Source organism: Chrysochloris asiatica, unplaced genomic scaffold (genome assembly GCF_000296735.1).
Source record: "Chrysochloris asiatica unplaced genomic scaffold, ChrAsi1.0 scaffold00064, whole genome shotgun sequence".
Taxonomy (NCBI): Eukaryota; Metazoa; Chordata; class Mammalia; order Afrosoricida; family Chrysochloridae; genus Chrysochloris; species Chrysochloris asiatica.
The window spans coordinates 6,111,683-6,135,808 of record NW_006408582.1 but is presented as its reverse complement, the minus strand read 5'-3'; the positions used below and the strand labels follow the sequence as shown (position 1 = coordinate 6,135,808).

At 38.2% G+C, this 24,126-nt stretch overlaps 1 protein-coding gene across 1 annotated transcript in view; it reads right to left on the bottom strand.

Annotated features, from left to right (window-relative positions):
• Positions 1-24,126, bottom strand: part of FBXO16 (F-box protein 16) — a 101,946-nt gene that overhangs the window by 33,059 nt on the left and 44,761 nt on the right. The window contains exons 4-5 of the mRNA XM_006864431.1: positions 22,143-22,307; positions 9,131-9,363 (exon numbers count right to left, since the gene is read on the bottom strand). Of these exons, the coding sequence (XP_006864493.1) occupies positions 9,131-9,363; positions 22,143-22,307 (398 nt within the window). The remainder of the gene's footprint in view (positions 1-9,130; positions 9,364-22,142; positions 22,308-24,126) is intronic.

Here is a 24,126-nt window from a genome sequence, read left to right as displayed (position 1 = left end):
ATAACAATAACAACCAAAAAGATTGGTTTGCATTTTATATAGATGAAATCACATATTATATAATTGTGTCTTGCTTCTTTCACTCAACATACTCTTTAAACAATTTTTTATATACTTATTCATGTTATTTGTATTAGTAGTTGATTCCTTTTCATTTATGGTTATACAATGTTATTTCACTGTGTGGATATACAACATTTTGTTTATCTATTGATGAATATTTAGGCTATTTCAAGTAATTGGCTTTGATGAATAAAGCTGCTAATGGAAATTTGTGTAAAAGTCTTTGTGGGGACATATGTTTTCATTTCTCTTAGCTAATCTGAGAATAGCTGTGCCATTTGGTAGATGAGTGTTTATCCTTTAAAGAGACTGCCAAATAATTTTTAGCCAAGCAATAGGTACAATACTAGTGAGGGGCACATGCCATAGAATGGCCATCATTTGAGATCAAATGGGCAGCATTTGCCCAAGGACAAAATTCAGAAGGGTTGAGAGAGAAGGAAGAATGTAAATGAGAAACACAGGGAAGAAGTGAGATAAATTATATTACAATAAGGGGATTGTAATCATTGACATTAAATGAAAGGGAGAATTTGTGGAATGTAAAACTGATTTGCTTTGCTTTGTAAACCTTCACTCAACACAAGTGGGGGAGGGAGGGGAAAGCTTGCCAAATCTTTTCTCTAAATGACTGTTAACAGTTTACATTTTCATCAGCAATGCAGATTTCCAATTTCTCCACATCTTCATTAACACTTGGTATTATTGTTGTTGTTAAGCGCAGTCAAGTCGTTTCTAACTCATAGCAACCCAGTATAGTTCCCAAGGAAAGGCTGATGGGTTTGAATTACCGACCTTGCAGTTAGCAGTCCAGTGCTTATCCTACAGCACCACACCAGGTAATAATACTTAGTATTATTAATCTCTTTTATTTTAGTTATGCTAGTGGATTGTGAGATTGGCCCAGGACCAAGCAGTGTTTCATTCTGTTGTGCATAGGGTTGCTATGAGTTGGTACCGACTTGATGGCACCTAACAACAACAAGTGGATATGTGGAGTCCTGGTGTGGTGCTGTAGGATAAGCACTGGACTGCTAACCACAAGGTCAGCAGTTCAAACCCACCAGCCACTACTCAAAGGCCCTATACAGGATCACTATGAATCGTAACCAGCTTGATGCCACTTAACAACAGTGGACATAGTGAGTCCTGGTGTGGCACTGTGGGATCAGTACTGGACTGTTATCCATAAGGTTAGCAGTTCAAACCCACAAGCCACTTCTTGGAAACCCTATAGAGGGTTGCTATGAGTCTGGACAGCACAATGGTAGGTATGTAGTGTTGGCAAACAATATTGAAAATACCATGGACTGCCAGAAGAATAAACAAATCTGTCTTGGAAAACTGCTCTTAGAAACAAGGATGATGAGACTTCATCTCATGTACTTTGGATATGTTACCAGGGGGAGACCAGTTATTGAAGGACATCATGCTTGGTAGAGTGTAGGTGAAAAAAGGGAAAACTTTCAACAAGATAGATTGAAACAACGGGCTCAAGCATAGCAATGTTTGTAAGGATGGTGCAGGACAAAAAAAAAGAAGCAGTATTTTGTTCTATTGTACACAGGGCTGCTATGAGTTGGAATAAACTCAATGGCACCTACCAACAAAATGGGTATGCATTGGCATCTTCGTGTAGCTTTACTTTGCATATTCCCTATTTTTGCTATTTAGTGACATAAAAGGGGGCATATGCTTTGCTTTCCTGGGGTCTAGACAAATTCCTTCTCTCTTGCCCATACACTGTATCTCTTCTCCATCAGCTACTCAAGCTAAATACACAACAGAAGACAGGAGGGTTGAACCATTGGAAAAAGTATGTTATACATAGTAGGGATAGTAGTAAGAGAAAAAAAGACAATAAACAACCTTTTGCATATCCCTGATGGCTAGCTGAGATTCTTGTCATGTGCTTATTGTGCATTTGCATATCTTATGTTATAAACTGTCTGTTGAAATATTCTGCCCATTTTTAATTAATTGCCTTATTATTGAGTTGTAAACGTTGTTTATATATTTTGAATAACAAGTTCTTTGTCAGGTATATATACAAGTAGGTAGTCCCCAACTTATGATGGGGCTCTGAATCAATGACTCCATCATAAATCAGTTCTGACATACATTGGATACCTCATTTTTTTGAAGTTTTCATAATTATTGCCTTTTATCATCAGTTTCTTTATAGATTTGATCTTTATTTGTCTTTGAAGGTTGGAAACATTACATATAAACTTACAGATATATTTTCACACATATATAAAAATATACAAATAATATTTATGCCAATGAAAAAGAGTTGGCATTTTGTCAATTGTCATAATAACTCCATTTATGGAAGATTCTGGATCATCTGGATTATCATTGGGAATGGGGATGATGTTTCTAATCAGAAAATTAATGAGAGCTGTCTGGTCCTCTTCATTTTTTCTTTGTATATTTCTCAGTAACATCTCACTGCTTCCCATAGCTGCCTATCAACATTAGTAAATTGATCAGCATTTGGGTCCATGTTTTCAAGCAATTGTAGCTTTTGGTTTATTTAGAAAATACTTCAGCTAATCTTTTCACTATAAAATTTATTGACAACTTCTCTCCTTCCACTTCCTCATTATCTCTTTCTTCTTCAGGATGTCTTTCCTCTTCAAAACCCATTAAATCCTCATTTGTCAATTCCCATTTATCATCATCTATGAGACATTCCATATCGGTGATATCAAGTTCCAAATTCAGTGTTCTTGCCACATGGATGATTTCTCCACTGATCTCTTTCATCATATTATCCTGATCAAATGCTTGAGCATGTTGACATAATTCAGCAATTTTTTCCATATCTCCTGAATGTATCTTCTCGTAACTTCCTCCCAGGATGTATGGTGACATTAAGCAGTTTCTGGTGGAATTGTAGTATTCTTCAAAGGATCCATGCAATGTTCTGGATTCTCTGAAGAATACTATAATTCTTCCAGAAACTGCATAATTTCACCGTACTTCCATCTGTTGCAAGGAGCCCTGGTAGTCCAGTGGGCAGATCACTTACCAGTTGCACTGCAGGAGAAAGATAATGCTGTCTACTCTCATAATGATTTACAGTCTTGAAACCCTAAGGAACAAACAATTCTACTCATTGTATAGGCTCACAATGTGTCATAATTGGTTAAATGGCAGTGGTGGGTCTATTCGTTGTAGCTATTGCCTGAGCAAACTTCTTGTTATTGTTGCTAAGTACCTTTGAGTGGACTCTGACTCAAAGCGAACCTGTATAAGGTTCCTGAGGAGCAGCTGGTTAAATTTGAACCACCAACCATGTGGTTCAAACTGCCTTGGCGGTCCACTGCTTATCCTTCAGTGCCACACCAGTACTCTTGAGCAAACTTAGTATCAGAATAATAATGTATGTGTTTGTGTTTTCTTTGTGGGAAGGTATTAAATTATGAATCCAAGTTCTTTAACAGCTAACGGACTATTTGTATTATCTATTTCTTCTTGAGTAAGCTTTACTAGTTTGTGGTTTTCAGGTAATCAGTTACCTCATATTTTAGTTATATTTTATTTCAGTTATATTTTATTGAGTTCATAATGTGCATATATATAGCAACTCATATATTCATCATAGAAAAAGTGGTACAGTATCATTTCCATTTTACCCAGGAAGCATTTTTCATCCTCTATCTCTCTGGGAAGTTTATGTAGAATTGGGATGATTTCTTTTGCCATGAAGCTACTTAGGCCTGGTGTATTCTTTGTGAGAAGATATTTAACTATGAATCCAATTTCTTTAATAGCTAGCAGACTATTTGTATTATCCATTTCCTCTTGAGTGAGCTTTACTAGTTTTCAATTCTCAGGCAATATATCAGTTTTATCTAAATTGTTGAGTTTATTGGTATAAAGTTGTTTATGATATCTCATTACTTTTTTAATGTCTGTAGGATCAGTAGGGAGTTCAGGTGTGGCACTTTAGGATAAGCACTGGACTACTAACTATAAGTTAAAACCTACCAGTTGCTCCTTGGGAACCCTATACAGGGTTGTTATGAGTTGGAACCAACTCGACAGCACATAACAACAATGAAATCAGTAGTTATATCCTTTATTTCATCCAGGTATTGGTGATTTGTATTCTGGCTCTTGTTTTCTTGATTGGTCTAGCTAGAAGTTTATGCATATTGCATATATTTTCAAAGAACCAACTTTTGGTTTATTAATTTTGTCCATTGCTTTGTTTTGTTTTCTATTTTATTAATTACTGACCTTCATTCTTTCTTTCTTTTTATGTTAAGTTTACCTTGACCTCTTTTTTTAGCTTCTTTAGATGGATTTTTAGGTCAGATTTTTAGACTTTCTTTATTTAAAATATTTAAATTTGCTAATAAGCTATACAACATCAGTTTAGCTGCATCTCACAAGTTTTGAAATGTGTGTGTGTGGTGTGTGTCTCTGTATCCATGGGAAATATGTGTGTGTGTGCTTGTGAGTGTGTATGTGTGCAGTATGAGTCTGTGTGTGTGTTTATGGTATGTTTCTCTGTGTCCCTGTGTGTTGTGTTGTGCATGAGTTGTTTGTATGGTGTGTATCTCTGTGTCCTTGATGTGTGTGTGGTATGACATCATGTGTGATGTGTGTCTGTGTCCCCTCTGCACGTGTGGTGTTTGTTTCTGTGTCCATGGTGTATGGTGTGTGCATGTGCCCTAGATACGTGTTGTGTTTTGTGTGTTGTGTTGTTCACACAGGCTTAGAGACACACACCAAACACATAAACGCCCACTCTCTCACACAAACACTACATAGCCACCCATAAATGCAATATACAACACACACTGAGGACACAGAGACACACACTGCATACTACAGACACAGAGACATACATCACACACACAAACACACACAAAACCCCACAGACACACACCATACACACATGCACCTATATCTCACACACAACACAACACACATCATGGACACAGAGACACACAATATACACACAATCACACCACACACACACTACAGCTGTAGAGACATACATCAGACATACACCCACTCACAAACACATCATTATTAAATATTTCAAAGTGTGTTATATTAACTTCTGTTTTATCCTTCATGTGCATATGTGTGTTTGAATAAATGATCAGATACATACATATTTTAAATTTTCCTCTTAATTTCTATACTACAGGAGATCCTCTTTTGAAATTTATTTTCTTCACTTAATAATGTACCCTGGAACAATTAAACAGTTCATTCAGATCTGCCTCCTTCATTTTTTACAGCTGCCTAGTACTCTATCTTGTGTATGTACAACTCTTCTATATATGAGCACTTACAATGGCTTTCAGTATTTTGAAATCATAAACAATAGTTCAATAAATATATTCTTGCAGATATATATTTGGTATGTTTAAGGTTGATTCCCAGAGTAGGATTCCTGAGTCAAGAGGTAAACACATATGGATTTTTATTAGACGTTGCCAAGTTCCCAACCATAAGGTTTCTGCCAATTTGTATTCCTACCAGCAGTGCATGAATGTGCCTGTTTCCACACAGTCTTGCCAAAAGAATATATTGTTTATCTTTAAACTTTTTTTTAACCAATCAGATAACTTAAAAATGGTATCTCAATGTAACTTTGTTCAAAAAGCTACACTGGAAAAATAAACCAAAAATATTATTTGGGAATATGATGGGAAAGATGAGGGGAGAAGTGTGAGTGAGCTGAAAGAAATTAGGGAAAGTGATACTTCTCCAAATATATCTTTTAGTAGTTTTAATTTTAGAACCATGTAACATAACATACTGAATTTTAGAACCATGTACTAAAACTACAGAGTCCTGGTGTGGTACTGTGGAATAGAGCACTGGGCCCCAAAGTCGGTTTGAACCACAAGGTTGGTGGTTGAAACACACCAGGCACTCCTTAGAAAACCATACAGCATTGCTATTTTCTACCATTTCTTTCCACGGAAATCAATTTGATTTCTGTGTATTCCATCTGGTGAGGTCCATGTGTATAGTTGTCTTTTATGTTGTTTAAAAAGGTATTTGCAATGAAGAAGTCATTTATCTTGCAAAATTCTATCATGGAATCTTCTGCATCATTTCTATCACCAAGGTCATATTTTCTAACTACTGATCTTTCCTCTTTGTTTCCAACTTTTGCATTCCAATCACCAGTAATTTTCAATACATCTTGATTGCAAGTTTGATCAATTTCAGACTGAAGAAGTTGGTAGAATTCTTCAATTTCATAACCAGTGGCTTAGGTGGTAGGTATGTAAATTTTAATAATGGTGGTACTAACTGGACTGTATTAACTAGTATTCCTTGTAGGGTACGGATATTATATTTCAAGACAAATTTTGATGTGTCCTTTTTGATGACCAATGAGACACCATTCCTCTTCAATTTGTCATTCCTGGCATAGAAAACCATGTGATTGTCAGATTCAGAATAGCCAATTCCAGTCCATTTCAACTCACTAATGCCTAGGATATCAATGTTTATGTGTTTCATTTCATTTTTGACATTTTCCAATTTTCCTAGATTCATACTTCTTACATTCCATGTTCCAATTATTACTGGATGTTTACAGCTGTGTCTCTTCATTATGAGTTGTGCCCCATCAGCAAATGAAGGTCCCGAAGGCTTTACCCCATTTGCATCATCATGGTCAACTCTACTTTAAGGAGGCAGCTCTTCCCCAGTCATATTTTGAGGAGCCGTTCAATCTGAGGAGCTCATCTTCTGGGACTATATCTGACAATATTCTGGTGCTCTTCATAACGTTTCAATATTCAATACTCTGTTCCTGACAATGTTCCACTGATATTCATAAGGTTTTCAGTGACTAACTATTCAGAAGTAGTAAGTAAGTAAGTATCTCTCTTACTTCCTAGTCTGTCTTCATCTGGAAGCACAGCTGAAACCTGTCCACCATAGGTGTACACTGCTGGCATTTAAAATACCCTTGGCATGGCTTCCAGAATCATAGCAACATGTAAGCCACCACAGTACAACAAATTGACAGACAAGAGGTGGTCCTACTCATAGCAATCCTGTATAGGGTTTTCGAGGAACCACTGGTGGGTTTGAACTACCAACCTTGCTATTAGCAGTCCAGTCAGTGTTTATCCTACAACACCACATCAGGATTCTTTATATTCTAGGATTGAGCAAATAAGTAAATATACTAGCGGACATTCAAAATTTTTGTGGAAACAACCCTGCAATAATGGTGATCTAGGGGTAGATGCAGTCCTGGTGTGGCGCTGTGGGTTAATGCGCCAGACTGCAAAGCCAGTTTGAACTGCAAGGTCGGTGGTTCAAGCTCACCAGCTGCTCCTTGGAAACTCTACACAGGGTCGCCATGGGTCGGAAACAACTCGACGGCATTTAACAATAACAACAACAACAACAAGGGGTAGATGCAGGGATCCATACACAGGTTGAACAGGAGAAAGACTAGAGATAACCCACAAATATATATGTTTGACAGTATATTTATACATGGAGATTTGCCTTTGTTGAAAATAGATCCATGAATGTGATGGAGCAGACAGAGACAGCACTGGGCAAAATTATGAAAACTCTTTGACATAAACTCCTTCAGTAATGAGTCACTGAGCCTTGGGGCTCAGAAACCTAGTCTCATGAGGCAACAAGGTCAATTGGTCTAACATAATCCACAAAGACAATGTTATACATCCTACTTTGGTGAGTAGCAACTAGGGTCTTCAAAGCTCATAAGCAGCCATTAAAGGTGCAATTATTGTTCTCTCCCAGTCCTGAGAAAAGAAATGTAATGAAAATCAAAGTCACATGGAAATAATTAGTCCAATGGACTAATGAACCATTGGAACATCTGTCTTCATGACCCCAAGACCAGAAGAACTATAGATGGTGCCCAGCTACTACTACCAACTGCTTTGGAAGGGATTACTTTAGAAGGTCTTGCATAGAATGGGAAAAAAATGTAGAACAAAACTCAAAATCATACAAAATACCAGGTTTACTGGTCAGACAGAGAATCGTGGAGAGACTATGGTCGTTAGTCACTCCTCAGGTCCTGGTTTTTCAGCTAAACAATAGACAGGTCTATAAGAGGAACTGTAACATCCTAGAATAATCAACAATTTGTGATCAAAAGAGCAACATTCACCCAAGAACAAAGTTCAAAAGGGTTGGAAAAGGAGGAGGAATGAAGACAGGAAACACAGGGAGGGAGGGAGATAAGTGATGTTACATGGAAGGGATTGCAATCATTGAAATGAAACGAAGTATAGGATGTAAAACTGATGATCTGCTCTGTAAACCTTTACCCATTTCACAACAAAAAGTTAAAAAACAAAGTTTGATGAAAAAATGGAAATCCCACAAATGTTTTGAAGTTCACTCATGTATTAAGTATATGTAAAATATAATACGGAGTTCTGGTGTGACGCTGTAAGATAAACATTAGACTGCAAGGCTGATTTGAACTGCAAGATGGCAGTTCAAATCCACTAGTCACTCCTTAGAAGCCCTATACAGGGTCGCTATGAATCGGCACTTAACAACAACAACAATATAATTATGAGTCCTGGTGTGGCACTGTAGGATAAAGCACTGGACCGCAAGGTTGGTTTGAATCTCAAGGATGGTGGTACAAACCTACCAGCTGCTCCTTGGAAACCCTATAAAGGTCGCTATGTGTAGGAACCAACCCAACAGTACTTAACAACAATATAATATATAGGTAAATATACTGTGGGCCAGGTTTCTCACTGTTGAAGAGAGGTACAAAAATGGAAAGGGGCAAACCTAGAATAAATCTTGTGGTGTTGGATTGGAATTGGAGATATTAAAATATTAAAAGATGCTATTCTATCATTATAGCTATAAAATTCAAGGAATTCTAATGAGCAGGGCGGATTTACTAATAATCGTAAATTTGATATTTCAGTTACTTTTGCCTCCACATATGGAAAAGCTTTTGTATTTCATGGTAAGTTCTATTTTCATCTTTTCATATACGGAAGTGCCAATAAACAGTTTCTGAAAGCAAAGAAGTTGAGAAGGGCATGGAGTTTCTTACCCCTGCCAGGCTTGCTCGACGGGGTCACAGTTGTCTAGGTAATTGAAACGAATGATATCAGTAGGATGCTTGTCAGAGGATCTCCATGGAGGGAGCTCTTTCTCCCCACCATTATTCTTCTTTCTTAGAGAGGAAGAAGACCTAAAAGTTGATGAAAGAAACGGCTTTTTCGCTGGAGAACTGCTTGCAACTGGCTGAACATCAGCAACTACAAAGCCATCTTTTGGAGGAGTCTAGAAGAAGAAAGTTAATTACTAATCTTCTCAAAATACTATAAAACAACAACAATGAAACTGACAGTACAACCTCATCATCCATATCATCATAGTAATGATGAGGGATAGTAATTATAACAGCCACCAACCAATGAGTACTGGCTATGAGTCTCAGGTAATTTTCACACATGATCTCATGTATCCTTTACAAAAACCCTACTAAGGCAATCATTACTAATCTCATTTTAAAGAAGAAGAAACTGAGGCTAGGAGAAACAAATTAACTTGCCTGCTACTACACATAGGTAGTAAATTACAGGGGCAAGATTTGAGTCCAAGACTGCCTTGTTTTCAAGATCATGCACTAAACTGCTCTATATTGTACTATTTACCTTTTCTGCCATATCATTGTAGTTTGTCACAATTGCAGTTAACTTATTCATGAAATGTACAAATTCCTCACAAAGTACTCCTGATCTATTTACATAAAATACACAGAGAGGGTAGGTTCTTAGGTATATCTGTGAGAAACAGCACTCATGGCAAGCACTGAAATGACACCCCTGTCCAAATATCTGACTACCTTTTAGATAACTTTACCAGAATATCAGCTCCTAATGTGTTCAGTAAAAGCTCATTAATCTTTTACTTAAGACATATGGCCCTCTGAATCCGCAGGTTCTATATCCAGATTCAACCAATTTCAGGTAGAAAATAATGGTGTGTGTAAGGGTGGGGGCAGCAATTAATTTGTTAAAGCAATCCCTCCAAGGCTAAGAGTGTAAAGTGCTATTTACATATTACTTACATTGTATTAGGTATTACAAGTAATCTAGAGATAATTTAAAGTATATGGGAGGATGTGTGTAGATTACAGGCAACTATTACCCCATTTTATATAAGGGACTTTAGGGACTTGAGCATCTCTGGATTTGAGGGTCCTGGAAGCAATTCCTGCAAATACTGAGCGATGATTGTACTTGAATATTACAACTGTACCATCCTGATGAAACTGCTCTGATGGAAACTGGTCTATGATGAGCTCAATGTCTTTTTTTTCTTTTTCAGTTTCTTCTGCTTCTACACTCAGCAGAGCAAGATCACAAAGTCTGCCTTGACTCATGGTTGTGGTGGTTGTGTGCTGCGGAGTCAGTTCCAACTCACAGTGTTGGAACTGTATAGGGTTTCTGAGGCTGTAAATCTTTATGTGAACAGAAAGCCTCATTTTTTCCTTGGAGCAGCTGGTAGATTCAAACTGCTGACCCTGTAGTTAGCAGCCCAACTTGTAACCCACTACACTACCAGGTCTCCTTGCCTTGACTCATGAAGGCTCTCAAATATGAAAGTATTCGTTTTAACTTGCCGAATGATCACTCACTGCTGACAATGGAAACTGCAATGGTTCAGAGAAACTGCTCAGAGTCATTTCTCAGATACACCTCTGGGTAGGTTATATAATTTTATGTTATAAAAATCCCAGCTATTCCCAAAGAACCTTTTTATATTTATTTCTAAAATTGAAAGTCTATTTGTGTGTGTGTGTGTGCAAAATTCATAAGATTTTTATATGGTTGTAGCCTAAGGGAACTACATTATTGGTATGCTGAGAAGCCATTAAGAGCTTAATTTTTTTTTTTTCTTTAAGAGATTATAGAAGCGTTGCTTGTTAAATTGGTTTGTTTAGGCTGTTTGAGAAAATCAAGAAATTCCACAGTCCTTTTAAGTTGAATCAGTTTTTCAACTACACTTTGTATACACTGCTATGACAGGGCAGCATTTAATAACTCAGTGTTGTAATTATTGATTTATCTGTGTCCTGGGCCACTAGACTAGACTCCTTGAAAACAGAATCAAGATCTTTGTAATCCTAGCAATTAACACATAATACCCAAAAATACCAAACCCATAGTCATTAAGTCAATTCTGACGCACAGCAACCCTATAGGACAGAGTAGAATAGGGTTTCCAAGTCTGTAGTCTTTTCCAAAGCAGACGGCCATATCTTTCTCCCACAAAGTGACGGGATGGGTTTGTAGCTGACAGCTTAACCACTGTACCACCAGAGCTCCTTAGAATACACAATGTTGTTCTTAGGTGCCATCAACTGTTGAGTTGGTTCTGACTCATAACAATTCAATACACAAAAGACTGAAAATACTGCGTAGGCCTGTGCCACCATAACATAATAAAACCAAAACCAAATCCACTGCCATAGAGTTAATTCTGACTCATAGCAACCCTATAGGGCAGAATAGAACTGCTCCCTAGGGTTTCTGAGACTACAAATCTTTATGAGAGGAGATAGCTTAACTTTCTCACACAGAGCATCTGATGGGCTTGAACTTCTGACTTTGTGGTTAGCAACCCAATGCCTAAATGACATAATGGTGGTGGTGGTAGTTGTGTGCCATCAAGCTGGTTCCTACATATAGTGACCCTGCATAGGGTCCAAGCCTTTCCAAGGCTTTAAATCTTTATGGGAGCAGAAAGCCTCATCTTTCTCCCTCTGAGCGGCTAGTAGAGTCCAATTGCTGACCTTGCAGTTAGCAGTCCAATTCGTAACCCACTACACTACCAGGACTCCTTAAATGACGGAATATTGTTAAGTGCACTCAAGTCAATTCTGACTCAGAGAGACCCTGTATAGGGTTTCCAAGGAGCAGCTGGTGAGTTTGAACCACCGCCCTTGCGATTCAAACCAACCTTGCAGTTCAGCACATTAACCCACAGTGCCACACCACGATTCCTAAATGACATAATAGTACTTAATAAATATTTAATCATAGCCTAGTAGTATATTAAGAAGATATTTTATATGTATATAATTGATACCTCATTACTGGTGACTCCATGACACATAACCACCACCACCAGTATTAAATATTCAATGTAGATCTATTTTATTTATTTATTTTTAAGTTTTATTGTGAATTATGTATGTGACAGTTTACACACACACACACACACACACACACCCCGCCCCATCAGCAGCACACAGCCCCTCTTCCTCCCTGGGTCCTGAGTCCCCAGCTGCTCCATCTCTCCACACCATCATTGTAGATCTATTTTAGAATGAACATTCATTTTTCTGAGCTTAATATTTAACTAAATTTGTTTGTTTTAGCTAGAGGCATTTAGTTTAAAACTATTGGGAATTTGCATTAGGCAAATCTGCTGCACAAGACCTTTTTAAAGTATTAAAGAGCAAAGATGTCAGCTTGAGGACTAAGGTATGCCTGACCCAAGCCAGGTATTTTCAATAACCTCATATACACACGAAAGCTGGACAGTGAATAAGGAAGACTGTGGATGAATTGATGCTTTTGAGTTATGGTGTTGGACGAGAATATTGAAAGTGCCATGGGCTGCCGAAAGAACAAACAGATCTGTGTTGGGAGAAGTACTGCCAGAGTGCTCCTTGGAGGCCAGGATGGTCAAACTTCCTCTCTCATACTTCGGATATTTTGTCGGGAGGAACCAGTCGCTGGAGAAGGATATCATGTTTGGAAAGGTGGAGGGTCCAAGTAAAAGAGGAAGACCTCCAGCGAGATGGATTGGCAAAGTGGCAGCATCAATGGGCTCAAGCGTGGTAACGATTGTGAGGTTGGCCCAGGACTGGGCAGCACTTCATTCCGTTGTGCATAGCATTGCTATGAGTCAGCACTGACTCGATGGTACCTAACAACAACAACAACAACAATTCTTATGATGAGATCTGCTGTCAGCAGCCAATCAACTTAAAGGAAGTTTCCTTGGAGGTATGGCCTTTTTCTAATACATTGACTACTTGGACAAAGCTTGTTTGCTTTCTGCTCAGTCTAGATATTGCATCTGGCTTGTCACTCAACCTCCAGCTCTTTAGATTTGAGCCAGTGGTCTGTTCTTTTACCTGCTAATCCTGGAAGTTATTAGCAGCCTGCCATCTTACCTACCCAATTCTGTCTGACCTGCTGATCTTGGTTCATCGGCCCTGTAGCTACGTGAGTCAGAGGCTTCAGCCTGAAATCTGAACCATGGACTTGGGAGTTGCTTGCCTCTACAACTGTGTGAGCCATTTCCTTGATATAAACCTCTCTTTATATATACATATGTAAGTTTCGCTTCTCTAAAGAATCTAAACTAAGACACTAAGCTGAATAATTGTTGGGTTTTAAGATGACTTAAGGGGATATTTTTGGTTTAAGGTTTAAAGATTATCTTAGGGTAATAGTTTCAGGGGGTTCTCCAACCTCCATTGCTCCAGGAACTGTGGCGTTCATGAGAATTTGAAATTCTGTTCTAAATTTTTTTTTTAAATTGTGGATTAAGTGAAAGTTTACAGGGCAGATCATCAGTTTTACATTCAACAAATCATACATTTTGTTTCATTACAATGATTATAAATCCCCTCCATGTACCATCAGTTAACAGTATTTCTCTCTATTCACTTTAGCATTTAAAAAGAAACAAACAAAACAAACAAACAAACACTCAGGCATATATAACAATTTACACCTTCAAAGGGTACATTCTGCATGTCTGCCTCCTGGCCACCAGCTTAGTCCCTCTCTTCCCATGAAACTAGATTCCTCAGGTGTTCCCCCTCTACATGACCCCATCTCTGCCTCCGTTTCTGGCATCGCTGCTTCTCTGGATAAGGTCCTGCATTCTGCTTCTGCTCTTCTCTCTTGTTGGTCCTAGGGTCCTCTGTTTCTGGACTGCATGATTAACCACTCCCCTATATTTGTTACAAAACTTCTATCTTTACAATTGTGACAGTCGCAATTAGTTATGACAACAATCATTCACTATTGAATCATATGAATCTTATCCCCATCTCTTTTCACCAGACCCATCTAGACAAGATGAAAATTATTCAGTAGGGACTCTTTCTTCGCCCCCATACTCTTTAACTACACTCTCTCTTGAAACCTTGTAAGCCAGTCACTTCATGCCTTTATCACTCCCTCATTTTAGGTAGCTAATGTCAAAGATGCCCATCCCTATCTACCCTGTGTACAGGTGGGATAGCATTGATACTTGATGTGAATACACCTTCCCTCTCTGTTGGTATTTAGAGTTACTACCTCCATGATTATAGGTCAAAAAAAATTTTTTTTTAAATTTTTGTAATCTTCTTCTAGTCGAGTTCTGATTATAAAGCCATTGAGGCTAGGTCAAATGGGTACTATCTGCAAGTTTGGGTGTTTTTGTGCATCACCCCTCACTTCATATCAGCTGGATGCTTCACTTTCAGCTCTAGCCCTCTGTGGCTATGTCCTTGTCTATGGGCTCAAGTGTCCCCAGGCCTCACCACACTTTGGACCAAACAGCCCTTCTTCTCTCTCTCATCTCCAGATCAATGGGAGTCAATGGACTGTGGTTGAACTCAGCCCATTACTTCATTGCTGTCTTTCTCCCTCTTCCACTCACCAGTAGACCAATGTGGTCACCAGCAAGCTTACATGCCTGTTTGTTGTTCCCTTTGAGTTTCAGTCTTAGAGGGGAGTTTGTCCTAAAGGAACTTGATTGCTTGCCTTGATAGCCTCCATTTTCTTGTAGTAGCCAGTCATGCTGACATTTTTGTTTTGGGTATTTCCTGATGATCTTTCTTTGAAGCTGTATCTTCTGTTGCTCTAGCTGTTCTAGGCTGGTCTGCTTGTCCTTGCTAGTGGGAATGTCCTACCTCAGAAGGTTCTGGATGGGGCTCAGGATTCCACCTAAGGTCTTATACTCTGCAAAAGCTTTCCAAGAGGCCAATTTCACTGGGCAAGTTCTAGAACCCCTTTTAGGTATTGCAATCAGTTATAAGCTGAAGACAGGCTTACAAGTTTTCTGTAATTATGTTTCCCAACATTCCTTTCTATCCCACTCAAGTGTCTATTTTACAATAGTAGGCAAGGGAAACCAATATTCATAAAGACAGTTAAGCATTTTAGTATTATTTCACTTCTTCAAACTATGCCTAGATCCCTGTATCACAGAGCCCTGTTGTTCCAAGGTTGAGCATGCATCACTATTTACCTCTGTCCCACTAAGGCCATGCAAACCTGTCTCAGTGTTCCCCTATCAGTCTTGTTCTTCCAACTCCTCCCCTTCTTGTATTGCCCTTCCCAACACCTGAACTAAACCCCCTACCCCAACCCCACTGTTGTGGTTACCTTATATTCCATTAAGTCTTCCCTCCATTAAGACAGTCTATTTTATCCTGTAATCTACCTGACCTTCTCACCACCTGGATCTCTCTTCCTCTGTGTTTACTTTCTTTCACATTGTAATTGTTTTGATCATAGACTCACCTCCCATATCTATTCTTATAATTTTATTCTGTTCTTGACGCTTCCATTTGTCAATTGAGTTCAGGGTGATGCTGGCACATACATCATTCTCTGGTTGTTGTCTGTTCTTGTTTGTTCTTAGTTCACAGAACTTCCTTTAGGATGTTTTTCATAGCAGGGTTGGCTTTGGAAAAATCCCTTAGCTTCTATTTATCCTGGAATGTTTTGATTATACCATCGTATTTGATTGACAGCTTTGCTGAGTAGAGGATTCTTGGTTGGCGTTTTTTTTTTTTCTTTCTTTCTTTCAGGGTTTTACATATGTCTCCCCATTGCCTTCTTGCCTACATGGTTTCTGTTGAGAGATCCAAGCTTAATCTGATTTGTTTGCCTTTGTATGTTACACTTCTCTTTTCCCTAGCTGCTTTCCGGATTCTGTCCTTACCTTTGATTTTGGAGAGCTTGATTATTATATGTCTTGGTGTTTTTCTTCTAGGGTCTATCCTTCCTGGGGTTTGTTGAGCTTCCTGGGTGCTTCTTTTTGCTTTTCAGGATATTAGGGAAATTTTCTTCCAGAAGCTCTTCAACTATCATCTCTGTAGACTCTTGTGAGTCTTCCTGTTCCAAAATGCCAATAATTCTTAAGTTATTCTTCTTCATGTTGTCTAACATGACTTTTAGGTCTTCTTCCGATTTTTAAATCCTTGTTTCTGCTTGCTCTTCTATCTTAGTAGTATTGAGATATTTGTCTTCCAGATGCTAGTCTGGCTTGCATCTTATCAATTCTACCTTTCAGTGTATTGTTCATTTCTGATATTCTAGTATTAATCATTTGGACCTCTTTCTGTAGGTTTTGAATTGTTTCTAATGCTGTATCTGTCTTATTTGATTGTTCCAGAGCTCCTCACTGCACTTCTACCTGACCCATCATCTTGTTTGTTCTCCAATATTAGCCCTTTTGATCAGGATTTTACTTTGGAATCTTTGATCAAAATGTTCAAAAATAGTAGCCAGGCACCATCTAATTCTTGGGTCACCTGGCAAAAGAAGCAGTTGTTTGTGGAGGGAATTAGCCACATGTTCTATATTATTGTTGTTCTTGTTAGGTGCTTTGATAGCTAAGGTTCTGTGTCAACTTGATTGAGCTGGATTCCCAGCTGTTTGGCAGTTGATAATTAACACTATGATGATTGGCTATGAGCAGGCATAGTGAACTCTATGATTATTGGCTCTGATCAGCCAGTCAATTGAAAGGATGTTTCCTTGGGGGTGTGGACTGCTCCCAATATGGACAGGCAGGAAAGACTCAATATCTTCCATGCTGGATCTGGACTTTGCATCTGGGTTGCCCTCTAACCTCCAGTTCTTTAAATCTGAGCCAGTGGCCTGCTCTTCTGTGTATTTGCCTGCTGGGCCTGCCTACCAAGTGTGCCTGAAAAACTGGACACCCACTGGAGGGCTCTGCACATTTGTCCCTGTCACTGCAGTTTGTGTGCTCCGCACCATCAGTTCTGCAGTATGCCTGCCCAGGTCTTGGTTGCCAGTCACCCTGCTGCCTCCCTATTCTAGTGCTGAGGTCCTGCTTTGTGCCCTGACTTAATATTCCTGCCTCTCAGGCACACCTGCCAATCTTGGTTTGCCTGGTCTGCACTTGGGACTCTACTATCTCTACAACTGTGAGCCATTTCCTTGAAATATATGTTATTGTTGTTGTTAAGTGCTGCTGAGTCACTCCAGCTTATAGTGACCCTGTACAGGGCTTCCAAGGAGCACCTGGTAGGTTTGAACCACCAACCTCATGTTTTGCAGTCCAGTGCTTATTCTATAGCATCACACAGGTGCTACTGAGTTAGTTCTCACTCACAGAGACCCAGTCCTATGACATTCTCACAATTGTTGTTATGTTTGAGCCCATTTTTGCTTCCACTGTGTCAATGCACCTCCTTGGGAGTCACCCTCTTTTTTTTTTTTTTTTTGGCAGCACTTTTATGGTTTTATTTAGCACAAATAAAACTTGAAAACAGACTGTCTGTTCATTTTCTTTGCTGTGCAGCCTGGCGTTGGGATTGGTGACTCTGATGGCCAGCTGGGCTGCTCTTTCCACGATAGCTTTACGGTTCTTGGAGGAGACGTTGTGAGCAATCTCTGCACAGTAAGATTTGTTGCACATCAGCAGCACCTCCAGCTCTTTGACCTTGTGGACCAGGAACTTGTGGAAGCCACTGGACAGCATGTGTTTTGTCTTCTTGTTGCTCCCATAACCAATGCTGGGCAATAAGATCTGGCCCTTATATCTTCTCCATACCCTGTTGTCAATACCTCTAGGCTTGCGCCAGTTACACTTAATTTTGACATAACGATCTGATTGGTGCCGGATGAACTTCTTGGTCCTCTTATTGACAATCTTGGGCTTCACCAGGAAGCCATGATGCCAGTCGAGATGGCCGCCTCCTCTGTAGGCAGTGCAGAAGAAGAGAGGGGAAGGTGAGGCTCGTCCTCTTTTTTGCTGACCCTCCACTTACCAAGCATGATGTCCTTCTCTAGGGACTGTTCCCTCCTGACAAGAAGTCCAAAGTATGAGAGCTAAAGTCTCATCATCCTTGCTTTTAAGGAGCATTCTGGCTGTACTTCTTTCAACATAGATTTGTTTGTTCTTCCTTCTATTCCTGAGTCTTCTTCTTCTACTGCTCCAGGAGAACAGTTGCTTGCAAACTTTTAAATTTGCAACAACAGGCACTATGCAACAAATGAGAAAGTAGACAGAAGCACTAAACATGCTTTTAGGCCAATTGACTATGATGCCCCATAAAACTATGACTTAGATTTCCAAACCAAGGAACCAAATCCCATGAGGTTTTGGGCTGTACATAAGCAGCCTCATCAGTTACTTTTTAAAAAAATAAATATATCTTTCACAGTAGATTTTTAAATGTTATACCAAGCTTACTTTCCTGGGATAAATCCCATTTGATTATCATGTATTATTCTTTTTATTTATTTAAATGTTTTATTGTGAATTATGTGATAATTTACATGGGAGAACATTAGCTTTACATTCATTCTATTGTATATCATTTCATTGCCATGGTTACAATCCCCTCCATTCATCATCAACCAACCAAACTGTATACACTGCAAGCCTGCAGCCTGCCCCCTGGTCGTCAGCACACAGCCCCTCTCCATCCCTGGGTTTAGAGTCCCCAGCCGCTTCATCTCTCCAGGTCATCGTCTCTGCCTCCATCTCTGATGTCACTGTTTCTCAGGGTTGGGTCCTGCACTCCACTCTTCTTCCTTGATGGTCCCATGGACCTCTGCTCCGGGACTGCAAAGTCACCCAACCATTCCCCTCCTTTTGTTACAAAACGTCTACCTTTATATTTCCAACCCTCACAGTCAGTCCTGATAGCAATTATTCACTATTGTGGCACATGAGTGTTAGCCCGATTCTTTTTTTTTATTACTAGCTTTAAATTGCTAATTTTTTTTTTTAACCAAGATAAATAACTTTATTTGGACTGAGAGCTGGCAAATGAGAGTAGAGCCTGAGATATTATACTGAGCTACAAAGGAGAACTGAGATTTAGAAATGGCAGGCAGAGCTCATAAATCAAATGGACTTCACTTCCCAGCAGCCTTAAAGTTAGTGAAAACAATGAAAGACATGCTAGCAAATGTATCTGCAACTGAATCATTAAGTTATATCACCATTATATGTGTATATTTAAAATGATAATATTAATTATATTATTTAATTAAGTTTATTAAATTATATAACTAATTTAATTATATAAAATCAAATCTTCAAGACACTCCAACCACCATTATTACAAAAGAAAGCTTTTTGTTTCCTTCTTTTTTTAAAAAAATCACATTTTACAGATCTTAAAGTTGTCTAATACTATAAAGGATTTTTGTGTCTGTGTTCATGGGGGATATTAACCTGTAGTTTTTGTTTGTTGGTTGGTTGGTAATGTTTTTGTCTGGCTTTGGTATAAGGGTAAGAAATTGAGAAGTATTTCTTCCTCTATTTTCTGGAAAAAACAATTATGTAGAACTGGCATTCATTTCTTCTTTAAATGTGATGACAGAATCCAACAATGAAACTTCTTGAACTAGAGTTTTGTGGGGAAATTTAAAACTGTGAATTCAATTTGTTAATTGACACAGAGTGAGTGGTAACTGACATTAAGTCAGTTTTGGTAATTTGTGTTTTTCAGGAATTTTGCCCATTTCATCTAGGTTGTTGAATTTAGTGACATAAATTGTTCATAATTAACTCTCATTATCTTTTTAATGTCTGTAGATCTATAATGATGTCCCTGATAATGTCCTTTCATTCCTGTTATTAGTCACTTATGTCTCCACTTTCCAGAGCTAGAAACTTTATGTTTACAAAGACCCAACTTTGGTTTTCTTGATTTTGTCTATTTTTATCTGTTTTTAATTTAATTGAGTTCTTATCTTCATTACTTCTTTCTTCTACTGACTTTGGGTTTAATTTACTCTTTTTTTCCTAGTCTGAAGTTTTTTTGAAATTATGTTTTCTAGAATAGTTAGGAAGGAGTTCTGGTAGCATAGTAGAATACAAGCTGGGCTGCTAACTGCAAGATCAGCAGTTTGAATCTACCGAGGGAGAATGATGAGGCCCCTTGCTCCCCTAAATATTTACAGCCTCAGAAACCATATACATATAGGGTCGCTATGAGTCTGAACCAACTTGGCACACAACCACCACCACCACCACCAGAGTAGTTAGTATAACCTCACAGAGAGTAATAAAGATCGTTCTAATCCAAAACTCTAGTTTTAAGGTTGGGGAAACTACTGTTTGCACATACTTATAACAAAATTTTAAGCTCAGTTGGAGCACATTACAGGTACAAAGTATTGGGGTTGAAGAGGTAGTGATGGTACTTGAGGGAAGGTGGATTATGTTCTACAATCTTGGAGCAAACTCACAGGAAATTATACTAATCACACAAGAATATAGAGTGCTGACACTTGGTTTCATTAGCCTTACTTAGATTAACCTTACTTACAGGCTTTATTAATCTTAGTCTTTCTGATTTAGGTCTAATTCTTTATCAGATACATTTTAAGTTTAATATAGCAACATTGCTCCTACAGAATTGTAAAGCCAAACAAAACAAAAGAAACAGAAATCCTTATGTCAGTTATTGATGATTTTAAATATATTTATACATAAATATTTCATGGGAAAAGTTGTTGCTTAAATTAAAGTATCAAAGTCAGTTTTACATATAATATTTAAAACTTATGTTCATCTTAAAAATTGGTTAATCACTTTTCTTTTTCACACAGCAGCCTGAGCTTCAACCCCAATTGAGACTAAACTTAAGAAAGCACTGTTAAAAGTAGAAAGTTACAGTAATTTTTAAAAGAAACTTTCTATCGTTGCAATTAAAATTTTTCTTTGTAAACAAAAATCCTCAAAGGAGCACCTGTTATTGAGATCAGAAAAACTAGTTTGTCATGCTATTATAACAATGTTCATGATGCATGGTTTACTATGTTAAATGGAAATGGATTCTGCTTTAAGAAAACAGAATTTAAATGAAGTTAGGAGTTGACTATTCATGCTACAAAACAATTCTCAAATTTTAAAGGATTCACTGCAGTTTTTTTCATAGAAAATAATCCCCCTGTGGTTTTAAATATCATTGTATAATTTTGAATTTACACATAAATTCAAATGATGTGGAAACTGCCTGTGTATAGAACTCTGCATGCTGTAGAGAAAAAGCTCATAAAAATTTCCCATAAGTCACCTAATTAATGGTGACTATAAGAATGAACATAAATAAACATGAATTATAATGCATAGAAAGTCACTAAGAAAATTATTCTTGTGTTATTCACTTTTATGATTAAAATGTAAATGCTTTACATTGCTGAGTTTCTGGCTTAAAAGAGAACTTTAATATGTCCATTATGACCTTGTGCAATTACTAATTTAAGGAGCTCTGGTAGTGTAGTAATTATGAATTGGGTTGTGAATCTCAAAGTCAGCAGTTCGAAACTACCAGCTGTTCCGTGGGAGAACGATGAGGGTTTATGTTCCTGTAAAGATTTACAGCCTCAGAAACCCTGTACAGGGTCGCTATGAGTTGGAACCGATTTCATGGCACATAACCACCACTACAAATTACTAATTTATGAGATAAGTGGTACCAAAAGAAATTTCAGCTTACCAGATAGAATGATGAAAAATCTGAATTGGGAAGTGACTATGGTGCTCCTTAGCTACTGCACACTAGACACAGAGTCTTGGTGCCTGAGCCAGAGTTATAGAAAGATGGGGGACTGGACAGGGAGAAGCTCCTGGGTGAACTATGGTTCGGCAGTGTCACTAAGTGGGCTCCCAGCTCACACAAGTATCTAGTAAATGCCTATCAAGTTCTCAGAAAGAGAGAATTTTGAAATGTATTCACTATGAATTAACTTCCTTCCCCAACTTCAAGTCTGATCACTTATTCTTGGTAAGTTTGTTGTTGTTGTGGCTGTCTGCTTCTTACTTACCTTAGGCTTGGTAACATGAAGTTCTTTCACCATTTGAATATAGTGCTTTTTCCATATACCCTGCTCGAAGGGAGTGGGAGAGAAGTTGATATACCAGTTAAACCGTAAACATTTGAGCATCCAGAGTTGATCCAACTCAGTTAAGTTCTTCCAATGCCAGCTCACCTGAAAAAACAACAATGGTTACAAAAGAAACAAACTCACTCAGTTAACATGTCTACTTTCTCTCAGGTTTTGAGATAAGATAACTTTCTTGGTTCTTTTTCCTCTCAATCACAACTTAATATTTACTTCTTACCTAAAGTGCTTCCCTATTCATGAAGCAGGATTTACTTTAAATGCTAATTCAGCCTTAGAATCAAAGGCAACTAATATTTATTGAGCGTGTGTTAACCACCTAGGGAGTTAAGTATAATTGCTACCTTGTTTTGTAAATGAGGAAACTGAGACTCAGATAGGATTAGGAACTTCCTGAAGGTTCCTGAAGGTCATCTGAAATTACAGGAAACTTATATACACTCAGTTCTGCACATTATTTATTCTTTTCATGGTATGGTTCCTTTTCCTCCATTCTCATAATTTAAATATAAACTTATAAATAGAATATAATTACACTACTGTATGTTGTTATTGTTGTGTGCCGTCGACTCATAGCAACCGTACATAGGGTTTCCAAGAAGCAGTAGGTGGGTTTGAACTGTTGACCCTATGGTTAGAAGCCCAGTGCTCATCCTACAGCGCCACAGCACACAGTATGTTATATAACCTTCAGGATTTAATAGAGCATCAAATATTTGTGTCTGTATATTCTATTTCCATCATGTGTCAACCCACACATCCAACAAATGATGGAGGTAGCCCTACTATGTGCAGCAGTATTTACAATAATTTATTCCAGATTTTGAATAAATCCTGCTGGAAACTAGGGCCAAATTCATACATAAAGTTAACATTTAGGGTTCTGTCTTAGCTGTAAGAGTTACAAAGATGACATCTCTTAACCTCTAACCATAAATCTATATAATTTCACCCTTGGAAAAGTTACCTCTTTTCCAATATTAAATACACGACACATTTTGAGTACAAGGAAGAACAAAACAAAACAAAAACAGAACACTCTGTAATGATCCTTGTTCTCTCATTATCCATATAATCCATTTATCAATCCCTGCCTTCTTCCTCCCTTCATCCACTATTTATTCAGTGCCAGCTCTGTTTAGCATTGTTTTATGCGATGAAGAGGAGACATACAAGAGGGAGTGAGGCGCAATTCTAAGATACAACAAAGGAGGAAAGCATTAGTGGATCTGCTTGGCAGAAATCACATCTAGTTTGTTAAACTTTAGGGAGCCCTTTTGGTACAGCGGTTAAGCACTCAACTGCTGACTGAAAAGGTCAGCAGTTTAAACTCACAGCAGTTCTGTGGGAGAAAGGTGTGACTGTCAGTTTCCTTAAAAATGGGTGTTATTAAGTGCCATCAAGTTAGTTCCACCTCATAGGTAACCTATATAGGGCTTCCGAGGAGCCACTGGTGGGTTTGAACCACCAGTCTTGCTGTCAGTAGTCCACTGCTTATCCTACAGTGCCATACAAAATTACAGCCTAGGAAACTCTACCAGGAAGTTAGATTCTGTTTTATTGGGTTGTTATGTGTCAGAACAACTCATTTTTGCTTTTTTTGTGTTTTTCTTTTATTTGCTTGTTTTTTAAGGTAGATGAATGAGCAAAACTGCTTTCAAAACACAAGACCTTTCAAAACCATTTTAAACAGCTCAAAGTTCATTTTAGTGCAATGACTTTGTTGACTTCAAATCTAGCTGATGAACAATCGCCCGGATCTTCCAATTGTTACTGTTGTTCGTTGCCATTGATATCGACGTGTGGCAGCCCGTGTGCAGAGTAGAACTGTTTCATGGGTCACAGCCTCGAAAACAGATCCAATGATAAAATGGGCAAAAGACATAAATAGATACTTTACCAGAAA